This window comes from Hipposideros armiger, unplaced genomic scaffold, assembly GCF_001890085.2.
Source record: "Hipposideros armiger isolate ML-2016 unplaced genomic scaffold, ASM189008v1 scaffold_6, whole genome shotgun sequence".
NCBI classification, from domain to species: domain Eukaryota; kingdom Metazoa; phylum Chordata; class Mammalia; order Chiroptera; family Hipposideridae; genus Hipposideros; species Hipposideros armiger.
Window position 1 is genome coordinate 1,956,632 of NW_017731356.1, and position 14,540 is coordinate 1,971,171.

A 14,540-nucleotide genomic window follows, 5' to 3' on the forward strand; every position below is an offset into this window, starting at 1 on the left:
TTTTTCAAAGAATCAGCTGTAATTTCCCCAGGCAGACTTCCTAGCTGGTGTCGACGCTATGAGACAGAAATGTGGGTACTGCTTTGATTTGGGGGCCCCAACATGGGCATTCTGTATCAAGTAAACAAAAATGAACGTGCGTATCAATAATTACATATGAACTCACCGAGAGCACAGCCAAAGCCCTGCCGATAAGGTAGTGGCCTGCGCACTGAGAGATTTTTGAGGAAAAATTTTACATCTCATCTACAGCTGAGGAGGCCAAGTTCAGGAATACAAACAGAAGTTAAAAGAAAATAAAACATAAGTAAATATCTAATCAGTCTAATTATTTTTGAGGGAGGCCGAGATTTCTGGCTCAATGTTCTGTAGCGTTTTCCCCAAGCTTAATTTTTCTGCTCTCACTCACCACCCTGTCACGAACTTTGGAGAAATAATACTCGTCACATTTCAGGCTATACCAGAAAGGCTACGGTCAGGCTAGAAAGTGTAATTCCAATCTCCATTCTGCGACGTTCTAGCTGCATCATTTTGGGAGCGCGTCTGTGCTTCAGTCACTCATGTGGAAATGGGTCACAATATGGGCTTCATTGAGAGGTAGACAAGCTAATGCACACACAATGCCTGACACGTCGTAAGTACCCCCTAAAGCTAATTAATATTGCCTCCACATACACACATAAAAATACAAGACTAATAAGCCGATGACATGAAGGAATTCACACAGCTCAATTTCACAGCGTAGCTAACGTTTTAAACCTAGTCACAAACATGTGTCAAACTCCTAACTACAGGAAGTAAACATGTGTCCAATATAAGGGTAAAAAACTAGCTCCTACAGTAGTTGGCACTGCACTTATCCTTGCATCAAGGAAAAGATGTGTGGCCTTTGCTGTGGATGAGGTCCTTGCAAGGTGTCCAGCTGCTACCTTTATGGCTGAAGGCGTGTTCGGGTTAAAGAACAGGAAATAGCTACCATTACCACCGCTATCTCACGGAAAACTGCTTACACAAAATTAGGTGCAAGTGGAGGTATGAGCACTGCGTCCTTTCAAGTGTCTTTAAAAGCTTTACATAGCCCGCAAAACCTTCTCAGCGCATTTGCTCTGAAAACAGTGGGCCTGGTATTTTTCCATCTGTTGGACCCGCTTCCGTTTTCTGTTGTAAAAACAGAAACGTCCATAACTGTCTAATGGGCAAGAAACAGAAGTGGGTTTAGCAACTTTTACTCTGAAATCAAAGCAGGAGTAGGAGCAGTATTTTATGAATGAAAGCGGGTGAATGTGATTAGGTCAGCGAACCAAGGCTCCTTCCTATGTCCTCTGGAAGGACTTTTAATTAGTCACCTGAGAGTTACTTATTAACTCAGAGCGAGGTTAGTCACTGGCTTAAAAATGAAGCAGTGTGCAGACCAAAGAGGAGTTCAGGGTCCAACAGCAGAGGGCAAAGGGCAACCTGCCTCCCGCCCAAGTCGGGGAAATGAAGGGACCCAGCCACCTTGGTAGGTAGTATGTGAATACACTATCAGATGTGCTAGGTGAAGTCACAAATCTCCCAGGTTCAAAAGGGCATTTTGTCCCTTACTTGAGATCAGGCTCAAAGCCAGGCACCTCCACCTGTGCTGGGAACTCATTAGAAACCCAGATTAGACCTATGGAATTTGAAACTGGAGGGGGGCCCAGCCCTCCAGGGGTTCTGCTGCTGCTAAGGTTTGAGACCCATGTCCAGGGAATCGGTAGGGCAGACGAGAAAGTGCTGAGACAAAAGTGCCCGGCGAGTCTCAAATGCCCCATAAGGTCAGTTTGGGTTCCGTGATTCTTCGTCTATTTATTTTATATGGATGTGCCATTGTCGTTAATTAACCAATCTTTCCATAAGGAATTTAGATTAGTTTCCCAGAGTCTCCAGTGAATGCTTTTATATGTCCATATAAAGTGGGATAAATCATATTAAACGCAGGCCTTAAGTCGTTAGGCTGATTGCTCTGCAGGCTGAGTGGAACCCCAATCTAAAGAAAGCTGGGGCTGGGGCTGTACTCGAGAAACTGAAAGACCTACGGACCCGTGGGTTCCCTTTGTGGGAAGGGGTTTGGTCATGAGTGCATGGATCTTACAGAATCGGTGTCGACAGAAATTAAACAGGTGTTGTGACAATTTGGGGTAAATTATCCCAGCATTGTGTTAATAGAGACCCATTACTGTCCTGAACAAAAAAATTTAATGCTTATCTATGCAAAATAAGGGAAATATGAGAGACGCATTTGTTCCTGAGCTAGTGTGAGGACTCTCTGGGGTACAGTCTAGCAGGGACCTGAGCTCGCGTATGACAGGATACTGAGGGGACATGAGATTGCTCCTGATGGATTCCTTTACCTGAGAAAATAACCGATTCTGATGAAATATTAACTGGACCATAAAGAATTACAATTTGATAGCACACTGCTTCTTATATTTTCAGCACGGTTTCAAGGTGAATGTAGAGACTTCTGGAACGTTGTGCTTGAGGAGGAAGAATCTGTGCTTCCGCCCATCACACATATTGCTGGTTTCACCTGCTACTCAGTCAGCGAGGAGAGAAGGTGCTGACAGCCGGTTAGGTGGAGGGACCAGGGGGACGTGGCGCTTGAAAGTGGGGCTCGCCCTCCCCAGGGTGTGACGTTTCAGTCACATGAAAAGACAAAGGGGGATGGGGGTGCACCGTCCCCAGGCGTGAGACCACCCCCCTCACCCCACTCTCCCATGATTTACTCACAGACACTAACTAAAAGCCTGCAGTGTGCCAGGCAGGAACTAGGATCCAAAAGTCCACGAGAGGCCTAGGTCCTCGGGCACGTACACCGCCCGCGGGGAGGAAAGCTGGCTCGGCCCCTGCACACCTGGGACCCACATGCCCAGACTACACTGTGCGTGCACATGTGGGGAACCCGAGGGCCATGTCCGGCTGCGAGAGGCCGGGGCCTCTGTCCTTGCCTAACCTCAGCATGCACCATGCTGGCATGCGTGCACACGCACGCGTGCACACACACAGCCCAGGTCCCGAGGGGCTCCCTGGGAGGGCGGTGTGGCAGCCTCCACATTGAGGCTTCCCCCCCAAGAAACCCAGGTCATCAACCAGGTCATGGCTGGCTCCTCCCTGAGAGCCCACCCCTTGGGGACTCCCTTGGAAGTGTGATAACCCTTCACAGCCGCCGAATCCACTGAGAGGCTACAGCTTCCTTCACACTTCAGAGCTTGTTGCTGTTTCTAATTTTCCAGCCCCCCTTGAAGCAGGGGAGCGGGGGAGCCACGGGACTAAATTCCAGCCAATAAATCAGAAGCAGGAGTGGCGGGGTGGGGCTTCCAGCTTCTGGAAAGGCCTCTTAAAGTGCTGCCTGAGGGGCCATTTTGCACCTTCACACACCTGTTCTTTCCTCTTCTTCGTATGGAGAGCGCAGCAGTGATAACTGCAGCCCCGCCCATCGCCCAGGGACCGTGAGGCCCAAAACTCGCGCTGAGAGCGGCCGAGAACAAGACTGGCGCCGGGCTTCTTGATGCTGCTGTGAAGCTGCCATACCAGGCCCAGGCTCCTCCCTCAGACCTCCAATTATGGGCCAGAAAAAGAAAAGTCCTGGTTTCTTAACACACTATTTTGAGGCTCTCTATTACTAGCGACCAGAAAAGCAATGAGTAACTTGTAACACCCCCACCCACCACAGTGGAGGCCATCCCAGTTGCCCGTTTTCTCCCATCCTGTGGGTTCCCTTCCCTCCTCCAAGCGTTCACTGCTCCTCTGGTTCCCTCTGGGACCTAAGGACCCAAAGTCAGCTCCCTGGACACTTGAAGCTCTTCACTGGGCCTCCCAGCCTTAAAAGGAACTGGATATGCCCGAGGCCATCTCTTCCCTGGGGCCATCCTGTGAAGCATCTCTGCCCAGCAGGGTGGAAGTCCTTGTGTTCGCCTTCCTCCCTGGGCCACTTTGTGACGCCCCCCCCCAACCCCCCAACTCCCACCCTGCAATGTGTGAGCCCTGCACTCCGGGCTGTGCCACCTGGCCACACCCTCCTCCTCGCGCTGTCACTTCTCAGGTAACCTGCTCTCCTTTGCTAAAAACATCTGACTTTGAATCACCATTGTCCTCTCCACTCAGCCTCCTGGCCACGATCCTAGGCGACTTCAATGTCACTGAACAGTAAAGCCTACACATCTCTGGTGACTGGTGCTGACCCTCCGCTCCACACTGACAACCAAGGCCACACACCCTGAACCTGAAAAACTCCCTCTCTGACATTTTAAATTTAAACTCGCCTACTCTGGACACAGCTTCCTCCGTTACTCCAGGGATCTCTACCTGTCTGAGAGGCTAGGAAGGCCTCGGTCCCTTTGGACTTTCTCCCTCTATTCTAGTACCTATTGCCATCGTATCTTTCCTTATTCATAACGTCACTCTGGCTAACATCCTCAATGATCCTTCTTCAATGCACCTACCTGTAAAAACCTTGCCCTTGCGTCAATCCAACAGTTCACCAAAAAAAAAACAAACAATAAAATTATGATACATGTAATCTCCCAAATCAACTGAATCCTAAACATCGCCCATAAAGCTATATTCTGTGATCAGCTCTTTCTCCGTGGCTACTTCAAACCTTCTCCTCTGTCCTCTATTCAAAAGTCCTGGCGCCAGGTGTTTTGAAACTTAGCATAGGGATATGGTACACATACTATATGTTACATAGTGCTCCAAGGAGTCTGGGAAGTTCCCCAGAGCTGAATACATTAACATTTCTGCAGCAGCGTGAACAGCGACACTAGGTGGGTTATATAAAAATGATACAGTGATATATAAGATCGGGTTAGGCTTTGCCATCAAACTTATGAAAAAACTGGTTTTCAGAAATTGTGGCATCACAGATGCAGAGGGCAGTCTCCGTCCACCATCTTTACTTGGGGACACACTCGTCTCACTGCATGGTGTCCTTCTCCCCCAATTAGCCTCTAAGGCTGTCAGTTCTTCCCTCCTGAGTGTCCTTCGCAGCTCCCTGCTTCTGGCTATCCATCCTGCTACGTCCATTCAGGCTGCCAGGACCGTGCCCTGGATGACCTTCTGAGCTTCTACCAGGACTTTCTCTCCAAACTGCGCCCCCATACTTGATCTGTTCTCCACACTGCAGCCAGGGCGGTCTCTGTAACATGGGTATGGTTGTGTTACTCCCCCGTGTAAAACATTTATGTGCCTTCCTGCTGCCATCTGGATAAAGTTCAGCTGTCTTAATATGTCTCTACAAGGTCCTTGCTGACTTTCCAGCCTTATCTCTTGCCATTTTCCACCTCAAGGTCAAAGTCCAAGCCTTACTAAGCTATTTTTAGATCTCTAAGAGAAAGCTGTTTGCTCTTGTCTTAGAACAAGTTGTTCCCTCTTTGACAGCGGACTAGTAAAGATCGCAACCCTTCCTTCAAGATAGAAACAAAAACGAAAGATAAATGATGACTGTCAGTGTGTGCAGAGGCCTACACGAAGCAGAGCCAAAGAAACCCAGGCCTCTACACCTGTGTTTCCTTCTGGTTACTAGATTACCTAATGTACGTACCAGAACAAGAATCAATGCAGAAATAACTATACACCCAAATTCACATTTTCTTTGATCTACTATCTATACAATGAAATATTTTACGTATTTCTTAAATTTTTATGTTATTATCACAAAAGTGCTATAACCAAGTGACACATTATTTGGAAAAGAAAAACATAGGAGCAATCCATATTTTCATCATTCTAAATAACAATGGCAATGATCACCATCTCCTGGGAGGATTCCATGAAGGCTACACATATCCTGCTTACCGCCATGTTTCTAATTCTGTAAAAATGTAAATATCTGACTGAATGACTGATGTGTCATTTTGGTGTAGAGAACTCAAAATTCAAACCTACTTGAACTGTCTACTATATACCTACTCGGCAACTTAGAGGATTTCAATTTCAGTCCATGTAAAGCTTTGGTTGTTCCTGCTGGAGATGAGCAGAAAAAGGCAGTCCTGGTAACAGACTAGGTGAAAGGCAGAAAAGTCTATTTTTTTTTTTCAGTGAAGCTTTGGGAAAGATAATAAAGCAAGGAGAAAGTAAACCCGACCCTCAGAAGCACCATCGATGACACGGGTGAGAAGACTGACCGAGGCAGAGCAGAGGAGGGCACACAAAATGTGGGATCATAAACCCAAAAGGCGTCACACGTTTCATGGACAATGAAGGGCCAAGGAATGACTTCTAGCATAAGTGATATGTGCCACGTGGCAAAATCAATGTGTCGGTATCTTGTTAGAACTGGAAGTGGAAGCCACCTAGACAACTTTCTGATGAGCAAAGGAAAACGTGGAACAGTTAAATCAGAATCTCAGCTTGGCATCTGGAAAGGCGTCAAGGTCACAGATGTCAGGGGGAATCTGAGGAGCTGTTCTAGGTTGAAAGACACTAAATGCAAAGCACAGGTCTGACCTGGAACCCTTTGCTCTTAAAAGCACATTATTGAGACAACTGGAGAAACTCAGGTGGGTTTAAAGATTAGATGGTGGTGACACATCAGTGTTAATTTCCTAATCTGGGGACTTGCAATGTGATTAGGTAAGAAAATGCTCCTTTATGTTAAAAATACACACCAAAGTATTCAGAGATATGGGGCATTGTGTTGGCAACTTCATCCCAATGTTCATGAAAAAAAGTTTTTGTATGGTACTTGTAACTTTTCTGTAAGTTTGAAATTACCTCAAAAGAAAAAAATTATAGGCGCTAAGGGTGGGTCTGGGCATCAGTATTTTAAAAATGGCTTAGGTGATGCCAATGTGCAACCAAAGCCAGAAAATGCTGCTTCAGGAAGGTCTTTATCATCATGCAAGAAAAAAGGGTTACATACTTTTGCACTGAGTACATGAACCATAATTTATTTAACCAAACTCTTCCCATTTTTCCTTCAGAAGTGGTTTATTGAAGAGTTTTTATATTCCAGGCAAGATAGGACCTCGTCCCTATGAGTACTCAGTCTCAACAGGAAATAGATCAAATAGATATAAGCAAACAGACAATGTGCTGTAATAACACCAATACAATTGCTATGGGCTACGCTGCTGGAGCAGAGGGAAGATGCTATGAACACACACATATGGACTTCGATGCAGACTACGGGTGCCACACAAGATTTCTCAGAGGAGGAATGGCAGACAGACCTTTAGACACACACACACTGTTTCCGATTTCAATTATCACAAATACTCCCACCACGAACACCTGTGCAGGTGACTTTCCATTTTTCAGTCCTGCCGCCACCCTCCTCCTTTGGCTAGATTCTTAGAAGTGGAATTCTGGGACCAACTGTATGGAATAACTCCATAGCTTTTAATACCTGCTGTCCTTTAGCGAGCTATCACCAGCAACATAAGGGCGTCCATTATACGGTAGCCTTACCGGAAGTGGGCATCGATCATTTAAAATTTCTTTGCCATTAGTAGAAAACAAGTATTTCTCTGTTAGTTAGGTAAAACATTTCCCCATTAACCTTTTCTTTAAAGCACAAATTTAAGATCTTTATAGTTACAACCAATGGAGTGTCAGGGAGCGTAACCAGTGAAACGACATTCTAGAATGTCTCGTGCTATAGCTGCTGTCATCTGTTCCTATAAACCACACCAGTGGCTGTGTCACCATTACAGGCATCCAAAGAAATCAGACTTCTCTATTCCTGCTAAGATCCTTGGCCTCTAAAACTAATTACAAGCTCAATGAAGAGGGAGGAAACGTCTTGTTTGGTTTTGAAATCCCATGACAATGTCAGCAAGTAAAACATACTCTGTAACGGTTTGTCATAAGAATAAGTAGAAAAAAATTATGAACGGTGACAAAATATGAATTGAAACCATACTTCCTGAGCTCTACACATTTGGCCCAAACTTAGCTGAGTAAACATCACATGACGGAAAGATTAAGAAGCCACTTGTTTCCCCCTCTCCTTTCTTGCCGTGCCAGTCGGGAGCCCAGAGTTCCCGTGTGCCTGTGACAGTTCTGGTTCGTACCTTTTGTCCTAATATCTTGTCTGATTGGAGTTGCCTTTCAAACAGGTCCTGGGTTGGGCTAGAAGGTTTATGGTCACCCTACAGCTAAAGGATGTCCCCTTACTGAATAGCAGAACTAAGTACAACGTGCTTCCCTAATCAGAGAGCTTGTCTTTGTGTCACTCTGAACTTCACTTTGAAGACCTAGGAGCAGATAACTCTTCTGGCCCCTAAGTAGTTTATAATACTTGAACTTTTAAAGCCAAGTCATCTACAAATAGCTAATCCCTAATTAAGAGAACACTCCATGGTTATATCAGCATTCTTGATTCCATGCTAAGAAGTGAGGCATGGAAAGAAAAAGTGACTTACCCAGGGTCACATCAAGTATGAAGTCATCAGCCACAGGGCAGGAGGCTGTTCGAGCACCAACTTGTGGTTTCTGATTAATTCTCTAAATCACACAGTCATTAATTTTCAATTAAATCTCCTGTGCAGTTAGTTTAGAAAGATTTTCATTATTTAGTAAATGGCTTGTAAACTGCAGGCAGTAATAATCGATTTCAAACTGTAGGAGTAAAGTGACAGCATACCTCGGATAATACTTTTTAATGGGCATAAATTTCATGATTAATAATATTTTAGTTTCACTGGCCAGCACTATGCATTCAAATCTAGACTATAGATTCTAAGCTACAGATGAAAATGTAAAATGAACATTTAATCCTTTGGGTAATTAAAAAATGAAGTTGGTTACATTTTCACATTTCGCAAGTATGTCAATATTTCATACAACGGTGCAAAGTTTAGATAAGACGGGCGGATTAAAATCTTGGATTATGGGAGAAAATCTTAATGGAGCTAATAAAGTCACTCTATGGCAACAAAACACAACTGATGAGAATAAATTTAATAGGCTATACACAAGAACCATATTAAATTTAAAAACACTCTACACCTTGCATAAAAGGGGGAGGAGTAACATATATGCAGCTGGAGAGACTCACTATTAGAGACAAGTCACTCCCACATTGATTTATAAACATACTGTAATGTTAGTCAAAGTCTCATTTGCATCCTGTGGGGGTGGGGTAAAGAATTTGACAAACTCACGTGAAGTTCACGCAGAGGAATAAATTTAAGAGAATAGCCAAGAAAACTTTCTTAAAAGTACAAATAAATAAACTGCAATAATAAAAATAACATTTTGGGCCGGCCGAGTGGCTCAGTTGGTTAAGAGCTTGCTCAAGAGTTTCAGCTCTGAGCAACAGCGGTTCGATGCCCGGCCCGAGCTGAGCTGCCGCTGAGCTGCCAACAGGTGGCAGGATGGCTCGGCTAAAACAAAATAAATAAATAACATTTTGCTGGCACAGGCCCATGGAATAAAACTGAAAGTTCAGAAAAGGCACAGGTGTATGTAAGCATCCAATAATTGAGAAATAATGAAAGGAAGGAAGGATTGAATAAACAAAGTTGGAGCAGCTGAATAGATTTATATGTCAATGTAAGTTTCAGATGGATAGAACATTTCAAGGCAAGAAAATGAAAACAAAATGGGGAAGGATTTTCTACATAAGATTTCAAAGGTAGAAATAAAAAACTGATAGATTTGACATAAAACAAACAATACTAAAATAAATATGCATTATGGATATCAATCATTTGTCATTTATACTATAATCTCATAAATTTATCATTTGTCTTTTCACTTTATTAGTTCCTTTTGACGTACAAAAATTTTAAAAACTAACCTAAACTAAAATATTAATCCTTTCTTTAAAGTTCTTTGCTTTGGCCTAGAAATGATTTTCTTAACCTCAAACCAGACCAGTTTTCACTTATATTTTCTTATAATTTTTTCACTCTTATTTTGTCACTTAAATAGATGAAAGTTCAAAACATGGCTCTGTCCTATGTCAGCTGTTTGATTTAAAGATGTTACTTAACCTGTCTAAGTCTCAATTTCATTTTCCTGAATAAACTGATATAATAATACCCACCTATTAGAGCTGCTGTGGAGATTACAAGAAATACTTTATAACAAAGCATTTATCATGGTAGAATCTGATACATGTAAAGGGGCAATAAATGGTAGCTATGACTTTCAATGCTATCACATTACATATTGGACTTCTTAATTTCACTGATATATTTTCATGACTACCAACTTCTGGTGATATGGTATTTTTAGCTGATTTTAAAACAAAGTTCACATTTTTTAATACAGTTTTTTACTTTTAATTATTTTTAAACCATAATCTATGCCAATCAGAAAAATGCCTTACTGCTTTGAAGACCATCCCGTTATACAGAGCATCCTTATCAGATGGCCAAGTGACAGTGTCACCCAGGGGTACTAAAAGGTTTCCTACACCCTGGACCTGCTGAGCTCCTTTTTGAGCTTTGAAAGACACACAGGATGCTTACGTCTTACCTCTAACAGGCCGTCCTGTGGCAGATCGGTGCAGTGGACGGCGTTCTGGATCTTAGTTTTGCCGAAGATTGCTCTGAGGGTTCCAGGACGCAAGTGCCGGGCGATTTCCTATGAAATACACATTCGCAGGCAGGTTAACGTCAGTTATACAGTGTTAACAAGAAAAACGCTTGCTCTGTGAAACGCCTGGATTAGTTGTTTATGGAATACATGCATACACTGATGGGATTGACTTTTCCCGGAAATAGCCTGAATGTACAGAAACGGAGACAAATGTTGAGGTCACTCGTAAGGCTTTCCTGTGGACCAACATAAAGCCCACTGCAAACTACACTAGGGGGTAATAATAATGTCATCTCTCCTCATCAACAGATTACAGGAGTCATATAAAACGTGGACCCCATTCATTCCTGTGGAAGACTTGTAGTCATAACGACAACAGATTTAACAACTTGATTTAAAATGAACTAGTTTGATGGCATTGATTTTAAAAGCTTTTTTAAAATTTTATTTTGACAGTTGTATCAGCTTAATACTAGCTCACGTTTAGGGGGAAAAGGTTTACAAATAACTCATAAAATTGTGGGTAAAGGAAGCAAGAAGTTAAAAAATTAACGATGTGGGAGTATTAATGACCTACTTGGTCTTTCTTTTATTCTAACTTAAAAATATTCAAGAATCCCATTTTAATTTTGAAATATATCATACATACAAAAAGGTATATATATATATATATATACATATATATATATATATATATAAAATAAAACGAATACCTGTGTACCCACCATTAAGTGGAATTAAAATATTACACTTTAAAGTCCCCTGTGTACCCCATCCTCATTCCTGCCCAACACGATTTCCACCTAGAAGCAACCACTGATTTAAATTGCACTTAAAGATTCCCTTGTTTTGTTTAGTGTTAAAACACTGTTTTTCAGATCTGTCCATGTTAATGTGTATGCTGTAATTCATTTTTTATTACTATGTAGACTCCAATGTGTGACAGAACAGACTTGATCCATTTCCCTGTTGACGAACACTCAAACATTCTACTCATTTCTTCTCTCCCTCTCTCTGTCCCTTTCACATACACACAATCACAAACAATTCTGCTACAAGCGTCCTTGTAGGTGGTATGGTGCCCAAGTATGAGTAACTCTCGGTTTTACTAAGTGCTGCCAAACCATTCTCTTAAGTGGTTGGAACAATTGGCCCTCAGCATCAATGCACAAAACTTCCCACTCTCCCCCGAAGACCAACATTTGATACTGGCTGACTTCTTAATTTTGCCATTCTGGTGGGTGTGAAATGGTATCTCGTATTCTTAGTTCAAATTTCCCTGATTACTAAAGAAGTAGAGTGTTTTGCCATATATATCTGCATCTGTAAAATGCCTATTCTTGTCTTTTATCGATTTTTTTATTGGGTCGTTCTTTTTCTTTTTATTATTCATAATATATTCTAAATTCTCCTTTTCTTCTGTTATACATGATGCAAATATCATTTCCCAGTATGTAGCTTATCTTTGACTTTTCTTTACTATGTTTTGTGATGAACAGAAATACTACATTTTAATGGAATTAAGTTTATCGATCTTTTAATTTACGATTGTGCTTTTTGGTTTCTTAAGGAATCATTCCCTACTCTAAGACCATACCAGTGCTCTTCTCTATTGCCCCTAAAATCTTTCAAGTTTTATCTTTCACATTAAGTTCTTTATCTGCCTAGAATTATTGACTTGTGACTACAACGGGAGGTAGAAATCCACTTTCTTTTTTCTCACATGTATATTTGATTGTCCTAGTACCATGTATTGAATAGTTTCCCACTTTCCCCACCAATCTCTAATGGTAGCTCTGTTATAAATAAGGTTTCCATGTATGTATGGCTCTGTTTTAGTTTGCCATTCAGTTCCACTGGGCTTTTTGTCTAGTCTTACATCTATACTATACTGTTTCATTATGACTTTATAATAGGTCTTTATCTGGTAGGGCAAGTTCCCCAGTCTTTGGTTTTGAACACAGTAAGTTTGGTTGCCTATTAGATATCTGAGTGAAGATGTCAAATACATGGTTGGTCAGAAGTCTAGAGTACAGAGGACCCTTCCGCACTGCATATAACAATTTGGGAGTCAATAGCCTATATTTGGTATATATGGTGTTTAAAGTGGATCAGTTGGATGATGTCATGAAGGCAATAATAATAAACAGAGGAGAGAATACCAGGGGCATTATATCATTAAAAAGTTAAGAAGATGAGTAGAGATAAGCAAAGGAGACTGAGAAAGAATGGCTAGCAAGGTCAGAAGAAATCCAGGAGAGTCCTTTCAGGAAAATAGTGGAGAAAGCTGTCAAGGACAGAGAGTGGTCCATAGTGTCAAATGTGGCTGACAGATCACGGAGGGTAAAAACTGGGAACTGGACACTAAATTTATCAATACAGTCACTGATGTCAGTTTCAGAGGAGCGGAGAGGAGCAAGAGGCCGATTCTGTCAAGAGAAAAATGGGAGTGGAGTAACTGGCAAAGCCACGGCAGGCTTTTGAGGAACTTGGTTGCAGAGGACGCAGGGAAATGGGGAAGTAACTGGAGAGGGAAGTGTGATCAAAGGAGGTTTTCTTCCCCCAGAGGGAGAGAATGTTGTTTTCAAGTGGAAAAATAATAGCACACTCATATGCTGGTGGAAGTGATCCAACAAAGGGAAAAGCTGCTGAAGCAGGGGGAGAAAATGGCTGAAGTGATGGGATGCAGTGCTGGGTGGAGGAGCTGGCCTCAGTGAGCGCACGGAACATTCACCCCGAGCATCGCGACAGCATGTGGGCACAGCTGCAGGCAGGTGGGGACATGTAGTGGTGGGTCCTTTCTCTATTGTAAATTTTTATCGAGATATAATTTACGTACCATAACATGTATTGGTTTTCAGTGTACTGTCCCATGAATTTTGTCACGTCTATACTCACGTAATCATCATCCTAAACAAGATACAGTAAAACCTTGGACTGCGAGTAACGTGGTTTGCGAGTGTTCCGCAAGGCGAGCAAATATTTCTAATATATTTTAACATGGTAAAACGAGCGATGTCTTGCAATACGAGTAGTTGGTTTCCAGAACGAATTATGCTCGCAAGCCAAGGTATTACTGCATAGTACATTTCTAAAGTTCCCTCTAGCTCTCTTTTGACTGATCCTATTTTCTAGTGAAAAAAGGTGGCAAGATTATCATCAGCTGACAGAAGGATGGGGAGGATGTTCTGGGCGTCTCAGGAGAGAAGAGAAGAGAAACATTTTAAGAGAGCAGGAAAGGGAATGAACTCGAGAGATGTAACAGGGTGGCTGAGCAGCAGGAAGGGACCTTTTGAGGTCAGTGATCGTGAACATGACAGGGAGCTGGGGGGGGCGTTCACTCAAGTTATCTATGTTCTTCTCCCGCCGTATTTACTGGTATATCATGTTTAGGTGACTGGTAATGGAGAAGCGTAAAGATATAGAACAACAAGTATTTTCTTCATAACTGTTGTTAAAATTTAGGTTTTCATTTTGGATTTTTTTTGAAATTTATTGATACATTGATTTTATTTTTGATTACTATAAAATATCACATACGCCTATAAAAGTAAAAAATACTGAAATGCTAAATATGAAAGCCCAGGAGAATCCCACACACATCATTTCCCCCTCCACTTCCTGGCAGATTTTCCCTAATTGTCCCTCATCGATTCGTGCCCCTCCTCCTCCTTGTATTCTGCAGTATGTACAAGTGAGGGGTTTGAAGCAGTCTTTCAAACGCTACCAAATTTCTGGCATATTCACCCTCCACTACAACCTTGCCTGCTTGGCCCCATCCAGTCGAATGCTTGGTTATTGTTCAGCTCGTCATTAAGCATTAAAAATTCCACTCAGGTAATCCTGCAGTGGGAGGATGAATTCTGGCTTAAAGAATGACCTCTAAATCTAAGGTGTGGAAAGAATGCACTAAGTAGAATGGTGATTAGCAAAATACTGAAAACAAAGAAGAGAAAGTTCATGTGATTATCCTGTTGTTGTGTGCATTATAAAGAATGTTACTGTTTGTTAAATGATAGGTTTATCAG

The 14,540-nt window shown here is 42.3% G+C and overlaps 1 protein-coding gene across 1 annotated transcript in view; it reads right to left on the bottom strand.

Annotated features, from left to right (window-relative positions):
• NME7 (NME/NM23 family member 7) overlaps positions 1-14,540 on the bottom strand; it is a 151,542-nt gene that overhangs the window by 25,216 nt on the left and 111,786 nt on the right. The window contains exon 12 of the mRNA XM_019647564.1: positions 10,450-10,557. Coding sequence (XP_019503109.1) covers positions 10,450-10,557 — 108 coding nt within the window. The remainder of the gene's footprint in view (positions 1-10,449; positions 10,558-14,540) is intronic.